Below are 26,089 nucleotides of genomic sequence, written 5' to 3'. Positions count from 1 at the left end.
GTCAGAAATTGCATCCAGTAGTTTTATGCTTTCGTTTAACTGCAGTTGAGAGTGTAGACTGAGAGGGATTTCACTAATCTGTCCGTCTGTCCTATAGACCTACTGACAAACATGATTGACCTACATGGTACAAGCTTCTTTCCAGTTATTTAGTTGTTCCCGTTTAAGCCCATGACACACAAAAAATGGTCATTACTGATCTTCATTGAATGTTACACCGGTAAAGACTTGGTGAACACACAGGTGGTTTTACGCCCAATTAAATGTTTGCTGCACTTGCTAGACACACCCAAACCCACCTTCAAAGACGTCAACAAATCCAATATCAGCAAGCTTAAAGGTGCAGTGTGTACATTTTAGCGGCATCTAGTGGTGAAGTTGCGAATTGCAACCAACAGCTCAGTCCACGGCTCATTTGAAACGCATAGAGAAGCTACAGTAGCTGCCACAGGACAAACATGTCATTGTCTGAGACAACTTGGTTAACAAAGTTTGTCTGTAAGGGCTTCTGTAGAAACATGGGGGCACAAAATGGCAACTTGCATATAAGGGGACCCTCGGTGTATATAGATAAAAACGTCTCATTCTGAGGTAATAAAAACGATGCAATTCATTATGTAAGGTCTTTATACACCACAGATAATATATTTATGTATATTACATTGCATTTCTGTCAAGAGATCCTTTTAAAAGTTACACACTGCACCTTTAAAAACATAGTCGTAGTCGGTAGATGGTATTCTCTGATTGGCTTGAAAGAGGGCAGGCCTCTCCATCAACTCTTCATTCTCAGGACATTTTTTCAGTGGTACGTGTAAAGCTAGGTACACATCAAACCGACAGACGCCTATCAGTGTTCTTTTTTGCCGATTCAGCGTGATGAATCACTGGTGGTGCTCGTCTGGGAGTTGGATCATTTTAATTGGCTCTGATTGTTTAGCTTGGCCAACCAATGCACGAGAAGAAAAAAACGTAACGGAAGCGAAAAAATGCAAGCAAAGCAAATAACAAAGTAGTGAAGGAATGCACAGAACGCTCATCTCATTTTATTCCATCTCTTATTCCTATTCGTGAATATTTAAAAAGATGTAACTCATAAGACGTTAAAGATATATATGTGACCCTATACTCTTTTTATTATTATTGAGATTTATACATCATCTGAAAGAGATGTGTGGATTGTTAGGATAGGACAATATTTGGATGAGATACAACTATTTGAAAAATCTAAATATTGATAGAAAAGCCCTTAAAAGTTGTCCAAATCAAGTCCTTAGCAACTGCATCCACTCACAAAAGTAAAGTTTTGATATATTTATGGTAGGAAATGTACAAAATATTTTCATGGAACCTGATTTTTACATTAATATAATATCGTTTTTGGCATAAAAGACAGATGTATAATTTTGACCCATGTAGGGGTTGTTTCCAGGAGAGGGATTAGGTTAATCTAGGACTGGGCCTTAGTTATTTTAGGACATTTTAAGTAGTTTTCACAGTCAAACCTTGCAAAAAACAATACTTGTGTGCATCTTGCGACAAACAATGGTATTAAAATATGTCAGTGCAATGTGTTTTTAAATTAAGGCAGCTCAATCATGCATTTTAGTTTCGGACTAGGATAAGCCCTGTCCGGGAAACCGCCCCGTAATTATTTGAATATCCCCGTGCGATTTAAGATTAGTTTTAAGACTTATCACAAATCTTTTTGCTTATGCTTTTGTATAACAGCATTCACTAGCTCTTCCAGTTTCCCATTTTGAGTAATAATGCCAACTACTGCCACCTGCTGGTACAGAAAGTTATCTCATCTCACGTAGGCACAGAATGAACGTTCGGTGTGTCAGGGCAACTTTGGATCTGGACGCAGGCGCAGCTAGCACGCTTGCAACGTGAGCCGACCTCACAGTCTGTGCTACTTTGTTGGCGTCGGTTTGGTGTGTCTCTACCTTAAAGCAATCGACACAATTAATCTAGGAAAAACAACAAATTCTTACGGCACTTTTGTGCTTACGGCACTTTTGTGCTTACGCCCCAATGCTTCCCATGATAGTCTTTATCAGGATGTTTTCTGTTTAGTTTCAGTGATTATTGCACACATTTTCCCTTGTGCTTTCACACTATGAATCATTCATGTTCATTAATCTTAGCACTAATGACTCTTATCTCTCCTCTCTCTCTCTGCACAAAGCACTCGTATCTGGACAGGGAGACCTCTCTCATTCTGAAAAGCATTGCAGGAAAGCCCTCTCACTTGCTGACCAAGGTGATGCACTCTTGCCCACTCTGGATGAGATGAATTTCTCTTGGTTGCTTTCTAACACTTCTGTGCACGCCAGCATGATTCATTTCTCCATTTATTTTCTATTTTCTTTCATTATGATCTTTGATGTGGAGTATAGGTAAGGTAGCACTTCCTGTACAGTGAAATAACACTGTGGCTTTGTATTATTGTTGTAACTAATATCTAAGTATTTCTCTTTTAATACTGACCTTTTAAGCTTCGCTGGCTTGACCCTGGCATCATGCTGGTCCTTGGCCTGTATCTTGTCAATTCAGAATATCGGGAATCGTCACCGATACGTTAAACCAATTCGGCAACGCTGTTGTGCGTGCATGGTTACTTCATATCATATATTGTGTTTGTGATGTTTTATAACACAACAGGAATGCCCAGCGCTGTTTTAACTTGAGCTCTCCATTTTTGTATTGTTGATAGTCATAGTGCGCTACAGTTTAAACGTTTTTAAATGTGTTTATTTTTTGTCTTGCCTGGTTTTAAACTCTTTGTGTGTTGACTTGTTTGTGAATTTTTATTGAACTAATATTTAATTCACTTTAAAGATTCGTCATTAAAATATTGTTTATAAACCACAAAGCTATTGACTGATAAATAATAAACTGTTGGCGCTATGACTGTCAGCTTGCAACAGTATACAGTATGTACAGCATGTACTGTACACGCATGCGTGAAAATGTTTTAAAAGTTTGTTCATCGCTGGCTGTATGGTATCGGCTCGTAATTGAATTTAAAAGAAAATATGCCTCTGTATTTTGCCATGCACCATGTGGGTAAGTGGTGTTGCATGAAGACAGTTAAACATTTGGACATTTGAGTTCAACAGAATAAAACTATATTTGCTTACATTGTGATTGCTAGCAAAAACTGCTGTTATGAATACAAGTAATGTGTGACTCTGCAGTCGCTCTGGGTTTGTGTGTACCTGTTCATTATAGAGGTACATCCTCAGATCTGTTGTCTGTGGACAGGTGGCATACAGACTCACGAGGTGGAGAGTAACATCACAACAAATGGATTCCTGGAGGTGATCGAGTTTCTTCAGAAATAACAAGCTGCGTATTCCCCGAATAAAAGCATTTAGCGATTATAGCTGATGTGTCCTGATCAGGGTCCATGGCTGCTGATATTTTGACTGCTAAGGGGCCAATCACACCAAACGCAAGGCACGCAGTGCGGCACAGTTTTTTGTATTGCTAGGCAGCCACCGACCCAGCTGTCCTGTTAGTCAATTATTAAAGCGTGAGCGCTCTTTTGCTGTTAACTGTCATATTAGCAAATTTTTTTTAAAAGGGACGCTTGATCGAGGGTGAGAGGTGCATAAACAAACAGGAGAGGGAGTGCAGTCCGGTTGTTCCAAGCAACTCTAAACTTCTGTCACCATAATGGAAGGCCCGCCTCTCCCCTCATTCGATTGGACAGTGGAAAAACATGAATGACGTTGGGCGCGATTTGCACAACTGTGACCGAACTCTCTGCTCCTCACCAGGGGGCTTCTCGGGTGCTGCGAGCAAATCACTCCGCCCAAGTAGCAGTGCTTCGCCTTGTGAGAATATAGTTCCCAGTATATATACTGTTAAAAGATGGCTGTGTCTCATATGACCTTGTTATTTATACACTGTGTGACTATACAAATCACAACACATAAATAGGAAAATGTTTGCGTTATTTTGTCACTTATTGGGAGCAGTTTGCTAGCTGGAGCCATTTACTTCCAGTCTTTGTGCTAAGCTAAGCTAGCGGGGGCTGCGTCAGACAGAGTTACAGCACGCACGGAGATGAGAAAGGTATGTATGGACTTATCTAACTCTGGGGGATACGGTGAATAAGCTAAATTCTCAAAATGTGGCCGTGTTCCTTTAAAAAAAAACATTGGAACCATAACCAGATTTTTACTTGCACCCTTCCTGCTATCACAGTAATGTTGGGTGCGTTAAAAGTTTTAAAATGCTGCATTCAGACGCAGAATTCCAAGGCATCAAGGAATGTCCGAATACAATGTTTGGTTTACTTCCTGTCTCCTGAGATACCCTCATTGCCTTGTCCCACAATTCTATGCATGGGTGTGCGCAGGGAATGTGATTGGTCGAGCCTGGTCAAGTTCGAAAAAATAAAATGACAGCTAAGAAATCGTCTGGAGTACAAAATAAAGTTACAAAAAGTGCATTACTAGCATTAAATTAATATTGCAGTTTTTAGTTATCACAAAGGCGCTCTCTGATTCTATTTCAAACAGGATTCCATTACGCTATCTATGAAGGCTGTCCGAATGCGTTTCCCAGAGCTGCCTTCATGCCTCCGAAGTCATTGCCTCATGAGGCAGCGCGGATACAAGTTATCTGCCTAAGCTTTTGGACGCAGCCTAATCTGTTTTGCGATGTAGAATTATAGGTCACATCCGTGTTCTGAATCTGATAAGTATTATACAAGAAATTTCAATTTAAAAAAATCACTTATTAGAAAAAATACTGCATCCAATCGACCCTCTGTCACTTGGTAAACACTAGCCAAACTGGACAAATGCCAACATGGACAGATTGCTTACCTCTAACATGGTGAACCAAACTACACAGGATTTAAGTAAACAAAACAGTATATTAAATACGGGTCGCCACTTAATTGTCAACCTGTGCTCTGAAGCAGAACCGGTTGAAAACTGCTGTGTCATGTTTTCATGTTACACTATTAAGTTTGGGGAGGATGTGCTAATATGGGCTTGGACTATAACTTGCGTTCAAGATTTTGTTGGTTAAACGAGAGGAATCTTGTGTTTTTGTACCTTAACAGCAGCGTGGAGAAGATAATACACACCTTGGCACAAGCCCAAGCCCACACCAAAGCTGCTACACACAAATACACACAGAAACAAAGATGCATGACTGAAATGCATCTGACGGGAAAGGAGGAGGGGCATTGCATTATCCTAGACAGAGAGAGAGAGAGAGAGAGAGAGAGAGAGAGAGAGACTGAGAGAGATTAGCTAGTAGACTGTAGCTAGTAGAGCGTTGCTTGTTGTGCCCATCCTCCACCTCTCATCTGGTTGTGGTAGATTTGGTTTACTGTATGCTGTTATGCAGAAGAGCTTCTCCTGGAATGATCTACACTGCAGACTGGAGAGGTCGCTTCAAGTCATTAATACTTGAGAAATGAAGCTGGGACCAACTTGACCATTACAGGTTTAGTTAAACATTAAACTGCTCTCAGCATGGGTCTGCACACCTCAGTGACCGCCAGAGCTGTAAAGGACAGACATGGATTTGGTTCAGAACTGTTACTGTTGAATATTTTTGGATTTTACCTGCAAATAATTGAGTTTTCTGACCCGTCTCCGCTGGACCACGGATGTGACTATTGAAGGCAGCTTTCTCTAATCTGCCGAGGAGAATCTGTATAAAAGGACCGCAACGTTCAGATTGTGTTTACCGACAGATGTCTTATTGCCGCTTAAACTTTCCTTTATTGTGCCGACCAAAGAATCAAAGGTTTTATTGTTAAGTCAAACATACGTACGTACAATGGCATCTTGCTGGAAAAGTCAGGTAAATGGATGAGTGGTGCATTTTGGGTTTTAAAATGATCAAACGTCCAAATGTTTAACTAGAACATCCAGCATATACCCACTGTGCATTTACTGAGATTTTGTGTGCTGACTGTGTTTGTGTGTCTTTATTTAGGAAGAGCAAGCTGCCAAACAAAAAGCTGAAAACATCCGAGTGGCTTTGGAGAAGATTAAGGAGGCGCAAGTTAAAAAGGTGAGATGATCTGGAATTACCAGTTTTCCTTACGCAGAAGACGATAAAGGTGAAGTGTACCTGATTGTGAACCGTAAACACAACCCTGTTTTTAAATGTGTGTATGTCTTTAAACTCCAATGTTATAAATCTGTGCTGTACTGTAGCTTATCATTTCCCCAGCTTCAGCATGTGCAGTGTAAAAGTGGGTCAGTAGGGACATGTGCCTGGTTCACAGCAGGAGTGTAATGCATCACATTTACATGCTTAAATCAGGTTTACTTAAACCTATGAAGGTTTTTTAAAGGTATTTTTGTGTTTTTGAAGCATTGATTGTGTTTACAGTGCGAAATATAACATCTTTATGTTTCACGTGTAAAAAAGCAGTATTTTTCACACAATTTACTCATCTGTATACTATTGTTTTCACTGTCCTCAAAACAGGCTGATGTCTTCCTTGTTCTATGAAGTCCCTCCTTCAGAAATACGTATTGAGTTTTAATTGTGTAGTTTGTTTAGTGTGTGGTTATTCGATAGCAGCTAAGCGTGCCGTTAGCTTAACTGGCGACTGACGTATTCCTGTGGGCGGAGTTTAGTCAAAAAACTCTTCTAGTGACGTCATTAAAGCAGGAAGTAGAGGACTGTAGTCCAAACCGGCCGTTCGCTGTAGCCTTTGAAAGGGGAATTCTGTTAAAGAAAATATATCGCCTGGCAGTGAACTTTGAGCTTTAGCATTTCACAGGTATTATTTATGCTATTATCGCAACATTACACACTGACTACGATTTAAAAAATGGGATCAGGAAGAACGTGACCTTTCATGGTTTGCTTCATCTGAGTGTTATCCTCAGGTGTTCAGTGGATGCTTCACATTTGGCTGTATAAATATAAAGTAGGGTCAAAAAGTCTGAACACTAGTTAAATCTATTATTTTACTTTCTTGTAATTGTATTGTAATTTTATTAGAAAATTACTAGAAGCTAAAAAATTATTTTTGAAGTAAATCAATTAATTGTTTTATTTATTTACGCATTGTTGCTAGGCATGGGTCGGTTACCATTTATAACGTATACTGAGGTTTTAAAGAGTCAAAACCACTAACATTTTCTGTAATACAGTTTCCAAGGTGAGCTGTGTTTGCACAAAATGAATTAAATCATTAAGTCATCTAAATTGATTGATTTTTACATGTAATATATTATATATATTTTTAAAGAAAATTATAAGTTAAAGGCTTTATTTTTAAAAAATAACTAAACACATTTTAGTGTTGCAATGGCAATACCTTATACCAGCCATGCCTAATTGTTGCAAAGCAGCTTCACAGTAAATACATATCAGTTCAGGCAGTATATAAAATAAGCTTATGAAATGTATTGACTGTTTCAGCAATAATAAGCAAGTGATACACTTCCGCAAAGAATCAATAACAATAGGGTCCTTTTAGAGTAGTTTATTTCTGATAACATGCAAAATAAATAACAAGTAGATTACCTTAATTTAAATCATAGCTAAAGTGTATCAAAAACTAAACTGAGCTGGCGTTATTGTGTAAAATTACTGTATACAATGTAAACTACAGATCGGCCACCAAATCTCCCTTTACATATCGTTGGTCCATGGTCTCCCCTCGTGTTTAGGAAACCAAACATTTGTTATTTTCGACAAGGTATTTGTTCCAAAGTTCAGTTTAGCCACTAATCAGACCATTAAACAAACAGAGACATTTTGTACAGATATAAAGGATCTGTGTTTGCCCAAGTTAAAAATTTTTTTTATATATAAATTTACATCAGCTAATTTTTAAAGTTTTAGAATCCCATACCTTTAAACTGAAGACTTCCTCAGTTTCTGTACTGTTATCTGGTCAGGTAAACATGGGTGCGCTAACGTGTGTTAAACGGTAAAGACAGGTGTATTAAAACAATTTAAATGCAGAGAGAGGATTGGATACGTGACTGCATGTGAGCACATGTGACCTTACTGTCTCTCAGTGTCTGCACTCTGTGTGAGCAGTCCTGATGGCTTGACCGTTTTCTGGGTCAGGTCACTGTCACAGCACACAAACTGAGCCTGTGTCTCTTTAGACGCTTCTCTTAAATCTCTGAGTAAAATCACAGTAAATGTGCTTCAGAAAAGCTGGGATGTGAGATGGAATCTGGCATGTGGCTGGATTAATGGTGCAGTTCAGGGATGCGTCATGTGACTTGGATCATCATTGCTTGAATAATTTTCCAAAGTACTCTACGATGATTTACAAATAAAATCATTTAAACTGATCTGCGATGAGATGTGCGCACAGAAAGAGACAGAGTGTTGATTTTGAGGATTTAAGATCTGTACGGTGCATCCAGAGAGTATTCGCAGCGCTTCACTTTTTCCACATTTTGTTATGTTACAGCCTTATTCCAAATTTGATTAAATGCATTGTTTTTCTAAAAAATCTACAAACAATACCTCATAATGACAATGTGAAAGATGTTTGTTTGAAATAAGGAATTAAATGTAGGCGAATTTATTCGAAATGAAATAAAAGTGAAGGCTGTACATTCACTGTGATTTTAAATATGCTTGAAATTATGGTTTGCATCATTTGTATTGGATTGGTTTTTTTGGCCTTTGATCATCAGTACAGGGAGATGTAGGTCAGTGGGTGTAACGAGAGAGAGAGAGAGAGAGAGCACATTCTCATTGGTTAACAGGAATCTTATTAAAATGGAGGATATGTACCGTAGGGTTATGTCTCTGTCCACACTGACAATCTGAGATTCAAATCTAATTTAAACCTGGAAATAAAAATAAGCGTTTTAATAAAATGCATAAACAATGTAAACAAAAGAACCTATGCCTACTCTTACAAATGAGCTTTTTCTGTTTCACTAAACAAATGTTGAATTTGGAAGTTAATGTGTAACATTAACCTTGCCTAACTCATACTACTGAGCATTCTCAAATCATGCTGTAATAACTTGGATGAGCTTTTGGATCATTAGGTCATGGGATGCCTGGGGTGTTTTCAAAAGAACAAATCCCTTAATGAAATGTCACAAAACAGAGGTCAGGATGCAACTTGCAGATGTGAGAGGAAAATGTTGGTAAAGAAACTTTAAACCAAGCCAAACATGTCTTTTCTCTCTCCCCAGTTGGTTATCCGAGTGCACCTATCAGATGAAAGCTCCAAGACTATGATGGTGGATGAGAGACAGACGGTGCGTCAAGTTCTGGACAGTCTGCTGGACAAATCCCATTGTGGTTATAGCCTGGACTGGTGTCTGGTAGAAGTCATCTCTGAACTCCAGATGGGTAAGAGCCAGATAAAGACCTCTGCCTTCCTTTCACACAGAGCTAGACTTCTGCAAAAAATCTTGTCCACAATGTAGCTCATTTTCATGAACTTTACCAAAGGTAAACCAAAGCTTGGTACCTTGTTAACAAATTTATTTCCTGACAGACATAAAAACATAACAAGCTGATTAGTTTCATGAAGGGTTTGATTCAGACAAAGCACAGGTCAGCAGGATGATAGTTCTCCTCTTTTTTTTTTTTTTTTCCACTGATCCTCAGAAACACAGCAGCAGTCATATTCAGTTTACTCGATTGCAGAAGCAGATTTGCAGTGAGTGTAGATTAGTAAAATCAAAATGTATGTCTGAAATCCTAGGAGGATTAATCCATACAATCATTTGCTGTTTAGAGAAGCTAGATAGATTAAACATTAGGGTAACTTCACTGAAAGCACCAACTTTAAAGATGGTTCCAGGAATATTCTTGCATTTGCTATTTGCCTTACAAAAGCCCTTGCTGAGGCACTCTTTGCACACTTTTTAAAGGCCCTGTAGAATGGAAAACTGCATTTTTCTAGGCATAGAGGAATAATAAGAGTTCTGTCCGTGGTAATGACACATTGTGAGCCTTAAACACTATTGTTTCCTCCTCCTCATGTTAACCTCTTGCTTGCAAAAGACCGCTGGAAACAGGCCAATCTTGAGATAACACTGTGACGTTAACGCCGTGATGTACGCACCAACATTAAATTAATTACAATGTTGTTTCAATGCTTAAAACATTAGTGCAGAATTAGCACTAAATGCTTGTTAATGCTATATTTAGGCTGAAGTTCCCTATTGAAGTTTTGCAGGTCCATAATAAAAAACACAAACCTACCACTCAGAAACGTCCATTTTCAATTTTCAAATAATTGATTATTCTTAAAAATCTGTATCTTCGTCTGATACAGGCTCAAAAATAATCTCTGTTTGCACACACGCAGAACTACTGAAATGAGCCTCTTGAGAAACAGCCAATCAGAGCAGAGCTCAACATTATTATTCATGGCCCTTTCAAATAAGGTATTAATAGACCATTTCAATATGGGGACAAATCCTAGGTTTGTAAATGAACATGTAAAAACATTTCTGGATAATTTTTGCACTTCATAAACTCACATAACTTCTATGTAGACATCAGGGAACAATTTAACATGTTGTTGCAATGCATTCTTTGGCACCTTTTAAGTTAATAACGTTTAAACATTAGGCTAAGATAGGACATTTTAATGTCAATACAATAACATTCCTTTCGTCACGATTTAGTGATGTTGAGATCAAGAGTAAGCCTAAAAAGTTTTCATGTATTGCATTGTTTTACCTCAGTGGGTTTTAACCTATTTTGAGTTATATAGTGCACTTCATTCTGTTGTCATAAATGGCTCCTGGGGTTTTTCTCTCGCACATATAGACCTGAAAATATCTGTTGTCTCTGAAGACTTGTAGTAATTGGAATAATTATTGACTGTGAGTTCTCCTGCTAACTGAATTTACAAGCCACTTAACCTGCCCTAAGTTTACCTGTTCTTCCATATCAGAATGTAAAATATTAGTAAAGAGGAGAAAATATTCTGTAAAAGTGAATAATCATGCTTCTAAAATTCATGCTTATATTAAATACATATATAAAAGTATTGAGTAAATTGAGTTTTCCAAAGTAAAGCTCAAAAGTTGGCAAGCTCAAACATCACCAAATTGAAAAGACTCCAGTTTTACAGAATAATGTGATAAATAAATCAGCTTTCCATTGTTGTATGGTTTGTTAAGATGTGACATTATTTGGCAGAGATACAACTATTTAAATATAAACGTTTAAAAAATCTACATTTTGAGAAAATCACGTTTAAGTTGTCAAAATGAAGTCCTTAGCAACACATATTACTTATAATAAATACATTTTTTATATATTTATTTACGGTAAGAAATTTACAAAATGTCTTCATGGAAGATGATCTTTACTTAATATCTTATAAAATACCTGTGCTACTTATGACAGTCTGCTTGCGGCATCATGTTGCTGGCGGTAGGTTGATTTTCGTTGAGACCTGTCAATTTTAAATGCACATTTTAGCGTTACCTTGGTGTCATCGTCCAGATAACAAAGGAAAATAAATGGAGCAGCGGACCAAATTGGTTGCAAGGTCACAGGGTTTCTTTCTGTCTGACTTGTGCGTGCGGGGCTGCAGACTGCACACACGTCTGTGCCATTTATTTTCGGGTCCAGTCGGGTTAAAAAAATTGCCACTTGGTCTTTTTTTTCTGGTTTGGCTTTCTTTTAAAAATAAAGATTTCTGCATGTTGGGTTCGGGTAAAGATAGATTTGGGTCGAGTACATTTCTTTGGACACGAGAAGACCTCTGATTCACGACACAACATTAGCTTCGAGTATCTTATTGCTTTTATAAAATGGTTATTTAAATTATAATAAGTAATAAAGGATTAACACAACTTTTAGAAAGTAAAATAATTCCTTTCACTGGAAAAAATTGTACCTGACGGACTGTGAACAGCAACAAAATGTTTCACATATGTTTATGTATGCTGCGCAGTTAAACACAAAATCATTGGATGTCATAGCTGTGCTTTATTGTAAATAACACACAGCTATTGACCAATCAAAATTAAGGACTGGAATTGTTTTATAACTATACTCTTTAAGAACTTTAAATACTTATCAGAAATACACTTTGCAGTGTGCACAATTCATTTATCATCTTTCTTGTTTCTCCAGAGAGAATCTTTGAGGATCATGAGAACCTGGTGGAGAATCTTCTGAACTGGACTAGAGACAGCACCAACAGATTGATGTTCATTGAACGAATTGAGAAATATGCTCTTTTCAAAAACCCACAGGTAATATATATGCTCAGAATTGAAATCAGCACTATTTATTTAGGGTGAAATCATAGATAAATGTTTAAGTAGGGAGAAACCAAAAATGCTGGGACATTTTCTAGGTAAATTTAACCCAATGCTCAGATCTGTCCATATTTTACCCAAGCATGTGTTGAAACAACCCAACGTTCATCATGTGGATGATTGGATCGATCAGTGATGATGATGCTGGTGGGTGATGTAGGTCAACATTGTGTAAATTCAGAACCGGAATGAATAATTGATCTGACCAAAGCATGTTCACTGACCAGACTTGAATCTGTGGCTCTGGACTCTTTTAATCCCACCAGATGACTCCTTACAAACACTGGAACTTGAATAATTATTAGTTATATATTTTCATCTTACTTCGTTGAAAGGGATGCTACAGGCAACTGTGCTATAAATACTGTGTAAGCATGAATGAAGACTATACTATCAATGTAGCATCTCCTTATTGCTTTTATAAAAGGCTTCATCAAAGTTTTGTTTCAGTTAGGGCTACAGTATGTATAAAAAACTGTTTGTTTGTGTCAGTCTTTGGTTTAGCTTACCTGACACTTTATCATCTGTAATTGTCTGTTTCTCAGAACTATTTGCTGGGGCGGAAGGAGACGTGTGAGATGGCAGACAGAAATAAGGAGGCTTTGCTGGAGGTAAGACAGACTGTGAACTTACTTACAAATGCACGCAATCTTTCTTAGTGCTTTAAATTACATGACTTATTTAGGTCATGTCAGAAACGTTATGTTTGCGTTGTGTATGTGTGTGCAGGAATGTTTTTGTGGTAGCTCCGTCAGTGTGCCTGAGATGGAAGGAGTGCTGTGGCTTAAAGACGACGGCAAGAAATCATGGAAGAAGCGCTACTTCCTGTTACGAGCTTCGGGGATATATTATGTGCCAAAGGGTAAAGCCAAGGTCAGTTATGAGTCTGTTTCTATTTGTCTTTGTTGAAATCTGTATCCCTTTATAAAAAGCAGACTTTGTGTTCTGTTTCCTGTGTGCTTCATGAAAGAAGCGCCACTGTATTTGTGCGACGTACAGTACTGTGCAAACATCTTGGGCATATTAGATTAGTTGCTTTTGCAATGGTATAGTGACCATATATAATTATTTCACAATCTCTTTATTTAAATTTTTTAAATTTTATTATTATGTGACCTTCTCTTATACTTGAGCCATAGCAGGAAACTGCATTCATGAAATGAAATCCTTATTCTAATCAAATGAGTTCACGACTAAAGTCTCCTCAAAAGAGTGTGTTTAGTGCCAAGAGAGGTCAAACTAAATACTGACTGCCATTTTTTACTGAAAAGTTTTTATTTTCGACATATTTCCAGATTTTTGTATCTTAATAAAGAGATCTGAAAAATATTATAAACTCAAAGCTGGTGGTGGTGGTTTGCGCAGTACTGTATGCGATTGCAATTTAGTAATAATTTGTGGTAAAAATTTTTTATTTCAAACATAACAATAACAAAGTAAAGAGTGAAACTCGATTAAACAATTGTGTAACAATTATTTTATCTGCTTTTGTGTGTCTATGTGTAAAATATTTATCTATATTTATCAGTATTCTTAATTTCACTGCCACACAAAAAGACTTATCTACATAGAGATACTGGGTTTATGCACATATGAGAGCGATAAAGGATTATGTGCACATAAGTTCGCGATCTAATTCAGCGATATCGCAAATTCAACGGTTTAGATTACATAAAAAGTCAATTCAAAAACGCAAACTCGCACAGGGCGAAGCGAATGATGCAAATATGGCGTTGCGATTGCCGCATAAACAAATGCTATTTGCCTCAAACGCGTCTTTGCCCAAGTTGACAATATTCAACTCAAGTGAAACATTTGCATGACACAAAGTTAAATGCGTGAGTAATCTAGAGCAAGAACGCAATGCTTTGCGTTTGGTGTGTATGCAGCACTAGAAATTATTTCCTTTTCTATATTGACCTTACTAAGCCGAATGCTGCGTACACACCAAATGCAAAGCATCGCTTACCTCGCTCTAGATTACTCGTGGGATTAAACTTCTTGTCATGCTAATTTTTTTTCATGTTCGGAATATTTACAACTTGCGCAAAGGTACGTTTGAGGTGAATTTGTGGCAATTGCGCTGCCCAATTCTCGTCATTCATGTGCACCCCAATTTCCATCATTTGCATCCGTTTGTTTCTTTTTGCATTGACTTTGTATGTAATCTACTCGTGCAAATCATTGAATTTGTGTTTGGTGTGTACACCCCATTAAATTTTTTCTCTGCAATCCCCCCCCCAAGTATCTCTCCATATTCCCTTTTATTTATTCAGCATCACTTTGAAAGTTAAATGCACTTTTGGAATGGGCTTGACTGAGAGATTCACTGTCAGTTCAGTGTCACTGCTGACATACAAACACGCTGTTTAGAGATCAGCTAATGAGGTCAAGTTCAGAGGAGGCGTGAGCCAGTGTCTGCTCATTACACACAGATCACAGAGAGGCAGAGGGCGATAGAGAGAAAAAAAGACCAGCTGCCACACATCCTAAAGCCATCACTCAGATGCTGTCCATCTGCATTACTTGTGTACTCTTATATTGTTTCATACTAACAACTCTGGCCTGAATCTAGAAGAAACAATACTGAATCTCATCCTAGAACAGAAGAAGAACCTTGTCTCTTCTTCATACTACATTCATTTGGGGTCAAGTGCTGGTTTTCAACAGCATAACCATGTGCTATCTTTTTTAAACTTTGCTGCTAACTCTAGGTAAAGGTGAGTGACTGTGTAAAATATGAAACTATAAGGGTGTCTCAAAATAGCCAGTGTGCACTTTTGAGCTTTCATTTATGCAGATGGATAAGCAATGGATAGAAACAGGTTGCATGCTCATCAAAGTCTCTAATATTCTAAAATGTTATGAATATGAAAATAAGAAAGCTATTCTCCCAAACACTGTTATTAGAGGGTGAAATTAGTTAAAAGTGTTAAACATGAAACAAGTTAACCCTTTCTCTCATCTGCTGTCATTTTGCAGGCCTCTAGAGACCTGGTTTGTTTCCTACAGCTGGATCATGTTAATGTGTATTTGGGTCAGGACTATCGCAGCAAATATAAAGCCCCAACTGACTACTGTATGGTCCTGAAGGTGAGAGACAACAATCATCTATCACATATAGTGCTTTACATCCTAATGAAAAAAAAGATATGAAAGATAAAAGTATTGTGTGAACAACATGAACATTGTAATTTCTAGTCATTAAGTGTATTTTGAATTTTGTTGGTAAAGATGAGTGGTGGTGTTTTGAAGTCTGCTTGACTTCTTCAGATTACAGATTTTTATTTTTTTGTATGGTAAGAGCAGACAGCAAAAATGTTTTTTTGCCAAAGGACCTTTGAAGCTCTGGGGATGTAAAAGCCAGATCCCAGTCTGCACAGACATTAGTTGGTTAATACAGGTTTATCTTTATTTTAGAATAGCTTTAAACATGGGTCATCCAATCAAAATTTTTGAAATATCTATTTGTTAGTGAATTTCAGCTATAAGCATTGATCACAGACAATAAAATGCATCAATGTAAGTATAATAAATGAAACATAAGATCATCTCTGATTTTCCAATGCAGCACCCTCAGATTCAGAAGAAATCACAGTACATTAAGTATCTTTGCTGTGATGATGTCAGAACGTTACATCAGTGGGTCAATGGGCTACGCATCGCTAAGGTAACATTACTGTCAGACTGATGACATCACCCTGCTTTGTGCAGTTTACGTACTTCTACATGTTTTAAAGTGACAGTGGCTGAATCTCTGTGATTTTTAATGTAGTATGGGAAGCAGCTGTATTTGAACTACCAGGAGGCTATGAAGCGCACAGAGGCTGCTCATGACTGGTCTTCCCTTTCCAGTTCCAGTATGAAGTCTGGCTCCAGTTCCTCCAGTATACCAGGTGAGTTCAGCACATAGACTGTAAAAAAATATGGACGTAGTGTCCGTGATGTCACCCATTGGTTTGTGAAGATCGTTTTTGAAGCTTAAAGCCGTCGGCATCTTGGCCACGCGTCACCGCGAATCACTCCCAGAAAACCAAAAATGGGTAAAGAGGTGGGACATGGGTGAAGCTGAGGTGGCTGGTTGCTGAAACCACACCCGCCTAGCTCGATTCTAGTGACAGCAGTGGCCGTTCACCCCTTACTCAAGTGGCCACACCCTTCATTATGCAGAACTTTAAGGCTTAATATATTTTAAACGGATGAGTTACAAAAAAAATCACCCCCCTCACAGTTGTCACGAAGGGCAAAATTAGCTATACAGACCAAAAACACTTTTTGTACCAGGCTGTAAACATTTAATTTTCTACTGTAAAGTTGGACATTTTTAACATGGTGGTCTATGGGAATTGACTCCCTTTTGGAGCCTCCCTCAAGCGGCGAGTCGATGAATTGCAGTTTAAGTCACTTCCGTATTGGCTTCATCAGAGAGATATGAAGGTTGCCCCTCAATTCAGCAGCAGCAGAAATACAGGCAATAAATGTCAGGAGGCTTAACGGGGTTGTTAGTTTAATGTTAAATTACAGGAATAGTTTGGCAAAAAAAGTTAAATCTATTATTTACTCACCCTCATAATTTTTTTCCATAGAGTGCAAAAGTTGAGCTTGTGAAGAATATCCGGGACACTTTTTTTATATGGGCTATTACAGAGGAAAATGTCATATAGCAGTTCTCTTTATAAAGATATTTCACCTGTTCATTCGGTTTTTAACTGAATGCTTTTTTCATACCTACAGAATCTCAATCTAACCACTCTAGCCAATCAGACAGCGGCGTGTCAGAGACCACATCCTCTGCTCATATTCGCTCTCAAAGTGTGGTCAGTTCCATCTTTTCTGAGGCTTGGAAGAGAGGCAATCAGGCTGATGAGTCTAAGGTGACCATTGAGAACATTACTTATCGTCTCATGCTCTGCTTAACCTTTCACCTCTACCTACATTTCTTCACTATCCTAATGTCTTTTCTTGACCCCATTTCATGGCCATTTTGTGATAACTTCTGCATCCTTATTCATAATGAATTTTTTTGATTATAATAAAACCATAATAATAACTAGTGTCATTTATGGTGTCTTCATGTTTAGTGTCATTGTTCCACTAGAACATATGAAGAGTTCAGATGCAAAACCCTCTTATACCCCATTCCCAACGCACTTTGGTCCCAGAAAAATTCTGTTAATTGGCAGAGATGCTTCTGTGTGAACACAAACACCTCCTGTAAATGTTCTGGGATTGCTCCCGTAAAGAGGACCTAGTAACTTTGCCGTAACCTATATGGAAAGCATTTTGTGTGAACGTGAGGCAGAAACGATTCCATAAGGGGTGTGCTTTAGTTAGGACGTGCGGGTCATTGCAACAGGAAATTATGGTTCAGCTCTTTGACATGTGGATTTAACACAGATCAACCGTGCATCACGCGCTCCTTATGATCTTGTCATGAACAAAAATGCAGACACGTGGTTTCAAGAGAGAGAAATCACGGCTAATTTTGCAAACTTCAGATGCTGTGGAAAAAACTTACCAAGTACATTAAATAGCCATGTGTCTTTATGGTATGTGTGTGAATGGATGCACAGATTCCAGAAAATTATCGACAGTGTGAATACACTAATAATCAAACGACCCCGGACAAACCCCAGCACGCATTTTCCGTGTATTTTTCGTAATCTTTGTGTGAAAAGGGCTTTAGAGCGTCTGACAGGTTTTTTCAGGCTTTTATGTTTAGGATCAGTAGTTTTACTTTAATAGCAATGAAATGTTATTAGTTAATAATTTAAATGCCTTTTTTCCCAAATGTGATTTTTGGCATTTCATTAGTATTTAACATATTCAGTGCAAAACCCTCTAAGTACATGCAAACATTTCCATTTCTAAATAGTCCCTTTCTGAATAAAGGTAAAATGCTCAAAACATTGGTCAATATCTTAATATATTTGGTAAACCTCCTAAAACTGTGACATGCACGTGCTTTCGTTAATCCAGTTCTTCTTCCGTGCACTTAGAGGACTTTGCTGAAAAATTGTTGCGGTTTATCGGATTCGGCCAACAAATCGGTATTTCTAATTGGCCTGAGGCCAGGACTAAGCAGATTTGAATCTTCTTTTTGACAGAGGTGACGTTTAGCGGCTTTTGCATCTAAACTCTTCATATTGTCTCTAACATGTAATTGATAACACAACCTTATCTTATGGGCATTGCACGGTGATATTCAGCGCAGACGTTTTAACGTCTGGTGTTTTTAGCACAGCTAAACTGCTGTATTTTCTGAAGTAACAATTTTTAATAGCTGTAATAGTTACAAGACATGAAAGAACACTACACAGTAAACAAAACAGAGATAGGAGTATTCTACACTGAAGAGAAATGAAATATGTTCAGTTTGATTGTGTCAGTAATCGCAGCTGATAACTTAGATACTCTTTCGATTGTAATGTAGCATTTTGAGTCAATCAGAGTTTGGCAGTCACTGTGTGATTGTGGCACATCAATCACACACAGTGTTGCAGTGTCCCCACCTTTATGTCTCTGTTAATTGGTCCCCTCTCTGTTTGTCTACCCAGGATGTCAAAGTCGAGCCTGGAAAAGCTACAGCCTTATGTGCTGGTGGGGATTCAGGTTAGGAGTGTGAAAAGACTTCACACCCTAGCCTTTATGTTTTATATCATCCTCACATGTAGAATTCAAAATCAACTAACCACTGATACAACATGTGTGAAGCCATTTATCTTATGGTTGTTTTGTGAATGCTGGACTGGTGTGGGACACTGTTGGTTTGGGTTGTGTTGAAATGATTTGTTAACTCTTAACAGACAGCACACTGGTGTTTATAGTTTGATTAACCCATTATATAACGTTAAGGAGCTCTTATTGGGATAATGTGAATGGGTAGTAGGTGATCACGCAGTATGGTGCTGTTTTCATAACTGCTTCTCAGTGAATTATTGTTGGGAATGACCTTGAAGGAGCAGATCTCAGTTTTAGGTTGTACTAACAGTTCACAAGTCTTACTTCATGCCATTTCACTTGCACTTGTCTTTAGTACATATTTTGCTTTCAACTAATGCATATCCTTTAGAAAGACAATTACAGTGCACAATAACATAATATACACTTAAACAATATTGTCTTATTCAAATTCTTATTGTAATGCACTTTTTTATTTGTTTAATTTCCACAGGTGAGAATGGATTCTGCCCCACAAACACAGCCTGCTAGAACCTCTTACCCTCTACAGCTGCCCCAGGTACCACAGTCTACCCAGTCCCGTAGCAGCTTTAGCGGTTTGTCTCCGATGTCCCCTCCCTCGCCTCCATCTCCTCCACCTCCTCCTCCACCTCCTCCCCCTCTTCCCAACCCCACCCACCACCACTCGAACCCGGTTATGTTTACAAAGTACAGTACCATCGCTAGGCTTCAAAACATTTCCCAGGCTTCAAATCACTACAAACAGACCCCCTTATTAGCCGCACAACAGCAACAGTCTCAGGCCCCTACCCCGCCGCCACAAAGCCTCAAGCCTGTAATGAATAATATGGCAGAAGCTGGTACCAGTCCTCCACACCCCCCACCTCCCCCGCCACCACCTCCTCCAGAGATGCCAGTGCCAGGGTCAGCAATGGCGGTGTTAAAGCATGCCCCTGTAAGTCCCCATTATGTTCCCCTTCGACCTTCAGAGGAAGACCTCCTGCCACCTCCATCTCATTTACACAGTAATGGCTTTTTGCCTCCACCACCACCTCCTGAACAGTTAAAATACCCACCTCCCCTCAGCAACAATGGGCTCCAAGAGTTCTTGGCTCAGAAGTTCCCTAATATGTCCTATGAATTTTCACCTGATCTGCAAGATGAAGAGCCTCCTCCACCGCCGCCTCCACCACCTCCTCTTCCCGCACAGCCTCCAGTGTGTTTTTCGCCACCTCCTCAGCAGTCAGCTGGTCCTCCACCTGCGCCGCCCAAAACATTCACTGGTGGGTTTCCGCCGCAAACTTCTCTAAAACCTGGCCACGGCTTTTCTCCAGTTTCACCCGTGCCGCCTCCTTTGTCTCCAACCCCTTCATCCAGTTTGAAGAAACAGCAGAGCCTCTCCACCGGCCACAGTCCCAGTCAACCTCCACCTACACTTCCCAAGCAGTATAGCCTTTCTTCAAAAACTCCACCTGTATCTGCCCCCATATCTCCAACCCAGTCACTTGTAAAGCAGATTGTAAACCAGTTCCCAGACACTCTTGATGGATCCAAAGGTCCTATATCTCTTCCTGTGGTAAAAAGCAAACCAAAATGGCAGCCAGGTGGGCAGGCTCAAGCACAGTCACCCGAATTTCCACCACCTCCACCAGAGAGTACCCTAGAGTTCCCACCACCTCCTCCTCCAAGCCCACCTCCCACCTCCGGCAAGTCTGGGTCACCACTCAAGAAGTCCCCTTCAACATCATCAAATTCCTCTACCGGTTCAGTTGGGAAGAAGCCCCCTCCAACCCCACAGCGTAACTCTAGTATGAAAGCGAATGAGGGCCAGGAATCCAAGAAAGTGGAGGATCTGGTAAGCATGTTTGCCCAAACCAGTCAAGCTCCAACCAGCTCTTTGTCAACTCCATCCTCTACAACGGGATCACCTTCCAAGGACCCCTCTGGCCCTCGGGCACCACCAAAACCAGGCAAGATCAACTTGGCTAATCTGCCTTTGGCTCTCCAGGGGAAACCCAGTCAGTATCGCCAGTCCGGTGCAGATTTTCCCTCTCCTCCACCAGAGTTTGACTTTCCCCCTCCTCCTCCAGATTCAGAGCTCCTGCCTCCTCCACCTTTCCCATCGGAACTGCATTCTGGGGCACCCAAAGTGGCAGTGGTCAATCCCCAACCTCAACTGCCCTCCAACACATCCTCATGGAAGCAAAGCTCTTTGAAGAAAGCACCTCCTCCGACTATGCATCGACGCAGCAGCGGCCCACCTGAGCCACTTGCCCTTTCTCCACCTCCGCAACAGATCCCTATATCCTCTTTCAATTCGCAGATCCCACCAACCTCCCCCAAGAGCAATTTGGCTGTCCAGCCCAACTTCCTGGAAGATCTGAACAGAACTCTAAAGAGGAAATCCATGACTCGACATAGCTCCCTTACCTCCTCCCGAATCTCTGCCAAACTGGAGCCGGTAGCAACTATGGACGATATGGCCCTCCCGCCCCCTCCTCCAGAGCTGCTGCTGGGCCAGCAGAAAAAGGGTGGCTATTCGACCGCCAATATCTCAGGCTATGCAACGTTACGGCGAGGTCCTCCACCAGCTCCACCCAAACGGGACCAAAACACTAAACTGACAGGCGAGTGGTAGATATGGGACACATGCCGGGATACGCTACTCTCCTTTTCCACTCTGTTTATCTTCAATGGCTGAACATGTCTGCATTCAAATAATACTCATTTTAACCCCAGATATAACCACGACGTAAAAAAGCCAGACCATCTATAACATAAGCTTCTCTGCGTATTTGTGCCGCTTTGCTATTAAGTGTATACAAAAATACTGAGAAAAAAGACTGGTATTGTTTATATAGGTACTGCATGGACACTGCTGTGAGGAAAGAGGATAATGTACATGTATAATAAAATATATATGTGGAACTCTGGGGTGGGAGGGACTTGTACCTTTTTATATGAAATTATTTAATACCTGAAATATATTCTTATTTTAAAGTTTAGTTTTGAAACCCTTGACTGTAAGCGTTAAACGTGAATAGAAAATCAGGGTTGTCGAATTGATGCTCGTGTGTGTGTGTGTGTGTGTGCGCGCGCACGCATTTTGTCTGAGCGATTTGGTTGATCCACTCTCAGTCAGAAGAAAAACGCGAGGGCCGGGTAATAATTCCCACTTCGCTTGTGCAAATCCGACGTGTGGGAATTGCACTTGTGTAGCATACGTTCGAAATGAAGTATTCTACCGAATTTTCCACATTTCCTAATTTAAATGGTTTAGAACCTTCCAATAATGTGTCAAGAAAAGAAAACGATTACCATTGTTATTGATAAATCTGTTATGTTGTGTTGCTGTGGACCCTGCTTATTTTCCATGAAGATGTTAGAAGATGAAAATGAGCCCATTACCAGTTGAATACATCTCTGTGTGTTGCTGGGCTGTGTCTGGGTTGGGAATGTGCTCTGTCTATGTTGGTTACATTACTATCTATCTGTACATACAGTTGCAGTTCCTGACTTTATCAATGTGCGTTAGCTCTGCATGGGTAAAACACACACACTAGGAAGTGATTCTCTATGTTTTGATATCTCTTGATATGCTCCAATGGCCTCTGTACGCTCTGTATTGAAGTATCCCATATCTGGAACATCCATGTCATGGCAATGCCAAAAATGTACTGACGCTATTCCTGCATGCATGCTTCCCCTCATATGGTTGCCTAAAATTGCACACCTTTTAGGGTTCCAGGATCATAGCCACACAATAAAAGGTGTCATGTCAAGTTTACTTGACTTACAATGCAAAAAAATTCACTGTGTGCCTACTGTCATTGTTGTCCATCTATCAAACTCGAATGCGTAGTTTGACGAAATGTTTGCCTGTTGATTTCGCATCTCTGAAATGCTTGGTTTTGAAGGACTGAGTGAAGAAATGAGAACAGAGCTAATGCTGCTTCTTAAAGTCAGGAACCTTTTAGTTGATTAAATGGCAAAGTGTCTGTTACATTTAAACTGAACAATATAAATGTGTAAATCACACCCGAATGTTGTCCATGTGCTTGTTCTGTTGATGTTTCATTATCATTTTATACTCAAGTAAAACCATATGACGTGATTACCAAAGTTACAAATTTGCTACTACGGACATTTCACCCAAATATCATTTTCATCTTTACTTGTGCAATGAAAAAAAATATTTGTTGTGCACTTTAGTGTTATTCTTTTTATGACAAATTCTCATTACTGTAATGCATTAAGACTGTTTAGTTTAAAGTTATTATAAGGAGATCGACAATTACTTTGTTTTGCTTGTGTCTTTGCATTACAGTAATGAAATTGCTATGGCACAATGCTTAGTTTTGATACATTCTGTGAGATTCATCCTCCATGTACTGCCAAAAGTCATTTCTTGCTCGTTTTAGTTTTTTGTCTTGTTTTCGAGCACAGTTGTCTAAACATCCTTAAAACGTGATATATTCCCTTGTGTTACAAAAGGTCAGAAGAATTTCATTTTATTTAAACAGGACATTACAAAGTTGGGAGAGATCTTTGAAACCAAGACACAAAATCTTGTTTCATTTGCTTCTCTCAAGTACATAGCACCGGTTTTGTGGTCCAATATGATGTATAAGTCGCAAGGGTATATTTGAAGTAATGGCCAACAACAATATATTGCTTGGGTCAAGATTATCCGTTTTTTATGCCAAAAACATTAGGAAATTAAGTAAAATCATATTCCATGAAGACTTTTGTACATTATCCACTGCAACTGTATCAAAAATGTACTCATCATTAGTAATATGTGTTGCTAAGGACTTTATTTGGACATATTTAAAGGTGAAAACTGCATAAGTTAAAGATATTTTGCTGTGTACATTTGGTGTATCAAGGACATCAGTTTAAGGTCTTGTATGTTTGCATTAATCACATACATTAAACCACTTCAGTAATTTTGAGCCCAGTGCCCTGACATAAAGCTGAATTATCCACAAAGAGAAAGAGCAGTGTCAGTGGGATATTGATTTATTACAGTGCAGCTAGATAAGGTATAAATGTACTGCCAAGCAAGTCTGGAGCACATCCCATCACCTGCAGAGAAAAACGAAGTGAGAAGCATTCTTACAGATGATGGATCAGCACTACTCTATCCTGCAGCGCCCCCTAGCGTCTCTCTCACCACACACGTACCCATCTAAAGAATTAATGATGAATCGTGTTATGTAGCACTGAAAGTACAACGAGTCTTAAGCTGCTGTATGTAGAAATGTAATAACATTCTGCCTTCTACAGAACGCCAACTGTCCCAGCTAACATTTTTTGGTTCCCAAAACGTTCCCCTAACGTTAGTTTTTGTTCTAAAAACGTTCCCCTAACGTTAGTTTTTTGTTCCCATACCGTTATTTTACAATGTTTGTTTTTGTTTGGCCAGGAAAGTTGTCTTATAGAACGATAGAACGTTATTTTTAAGTTAGTTTAACGTACCCCTAATGTTGGGGAAACGATTTTTTTTAGGTTAGTTTAACGTCCCCCTAACGTTATGAGAACGTTATTCTAATGTTATTAAACTAAACAAATACAAACCTTGGAAAAGAATGTTCCGGAAACCAAAAACTAACGTTAGGGGAACTTTTTGGGAAATAAAAATTGTTTGCTTGTAGTGTGCACAGTTGACGTGGAGCAAAATAGTTATATGATCTACAGGACAGGGCGCGTTGCCGCGGCTTCGGGCACGCACTGAAAGAGCGCGCAGAGCTCAAGACTACAGTGAAGAAGTACTACGGCACGTATATTAGTACATTCGATGTTGTGTTTTTATGGTTTTTATCAATCATATCTATCTAAAATAAGTAAAATACATGTCCATGTAAGGAGGAATAAAACAATATATAATACAAAATTTATGATAATTTATTTTATTACTGGAAAAATTGTCTATTGAAATAATATATAAACGTATTAACACTTGTTATTTTAAATAAAAGTACTTCAACAACACATCACAGATTGTATTTAGATAGCATTGAATTTTATCAAATAAAAAACTAGTGACTTCAACACAATAAAAAAGACTTGAAACAGACATTTATTGAAAATGAATAAACATTTAATTTACTTTAGGTAAGATCAACATTATGTATATACCTCCTGGAAAAAACGGTATTATAACGTTCTTATCTCTTACCTGTAATACTTAATTTAGAGCGAAATCTAACATTAATCAATCTCACTGTCAAATCAGAATAGAAAATAGTTATTTTCTCAAATTAAGTCCTCAGATAATTGTATAAAACCTAAATGCTGTATTGTCTGATTTTTCAGAATTCAAACATTAGCACACATTTGAGGTAGTTGAGGATTTCCATTTTATGCAACTTTATGTAGATTTATTAGTGATTGGATCAACTGAATGCTTCGAAAAATGATTCACCGATCGGAAGCGCTCGCTCGAAACACCTAAATATGACGCCACCTGCTGGTAAAACGTTGTAATATCATCTCAGTCCAAACATTTTACTCTTTTTTTTTTCTTTCTTTTACACAATAATTGCAAGATTTTTCTAAAAAACATGTTTGTAAGGGAAAATTTATTAATTAATTCACAAGCCATTACGTAAAGTGTATTCGGTGTATTTCGTTTTATTTAGAGCAAACAGATCATTAACATTTTAACCCCCCTCCACCTTTTATATGCACTTAATTAAATCTGTCTATAAACAAAAATATGCAAAATGATCAGTCTGAAAGATTAATGTTTTATGAATTTTTATAAAACTGTTAGTTCCTATCCTTGATTCTGATGGTCAATATGTGTGCTTTATTCATGATAAAACACGGCTATGACCGCTTCACCCAACGGTTCTGTTTATTACTGCGCCCTTAGCAACACCCTTAGCAACCACACGTATCGGTTTGTTGTTTTTATTTGAGCTTTCATGCGTATTACACATTGGACGTTGTTAGGCAGTACGCGAAAATGCAATGCTATCTAAATACAATGTGTGATGTGTAAAATATGTGTGATGTAAAATAACCTGTGTTAATACGTTCATATAATATTTCAATAGACAATTTTTCCACTAATAAAATAAATTATTATAAATTTTGTATTAAATATTGTTTTACTCCTCCTTATA

General features: G+C 38.7%; 1 protein-coding gene across 3 annotated transcripts in view; it reads left to right on the top strand.

The window, feature by feature from the left end:
• Positions 1-24,457, top strand: part of raph1a (Ras association (RalGDS/AF-6) and pleckstrin homology domains 1a) — a 67,974-nt gene extending 43,517 nt beyond the window's left edge. For 2 of the 3 annotated variants that reach the window (XM_065292851.2, XM_065292852.2), the window contains exons 6-16: positions 2,192-2,266; positions 5,974-6,051; positions 9,174-9,333; positions 12,088-12,209; positions 12,821-12,886; positions 13,005-13,148; positions 15,258-15,368; positions 15,847-15,945; positions 16,051-16,171; positions 17,010-17,149; positions 19,450-24,457. In XM_065292851.2, coding sequence (XP_065148923.2) covers positions 2,192-2,266; positions 5,974-6,051; positions 9,174-9,333; positions 12,088-12,209; positions 12,821-12,886; positions 13,005-13,148; positions 15,258-15,368; positions 15,847-15,945; positions 16,051-16,171; positions 17,010-17,149; positions 19,450-21,594 — 3,261 coding nt within the window. In that variant the 3' untranslated portion in view covers positions 21,595-24,457. The remainder of the gene's footprint in view (positions 1-2,191; positions 2,267-5,973; positions 6,052-9,173; positions 9,334-12,087; positions 12,210-12,820; positions 12,887-13,004; positions 13,149-15,257; positions 15,369-15,846; positions 15,946-16,050; positions 16,172-17,009; positions 17,150-19,449) is intronic. The other variant, XM_065292853.2, reaches the window with a different exon arrangement.
• The last annotated feature ends 1,632 nt before the right edge of the window (positions 24,458-26,089 follow it).

The sequence above is a fragment of the Paramisgurnus dabryanus genome, chromosome 15 (assembly GCF_030506205.2).
Source record: "Paramisgurnus dabryanus chromosome 15, PD_genome_1.1, whole genome shotgun sequence".
NCBI lineage: Eukaryota > Metazoa > Chordata > Actinopteri > Cypriniformes > Cobitidae > Paramisgurnus > Paramisgurnus dabryanus.
The sequence above is the reverse complement of the archived record's forward strand: the minus strand, read 5'-3'. Positions and strand labels throughout refer to the sequence as shown.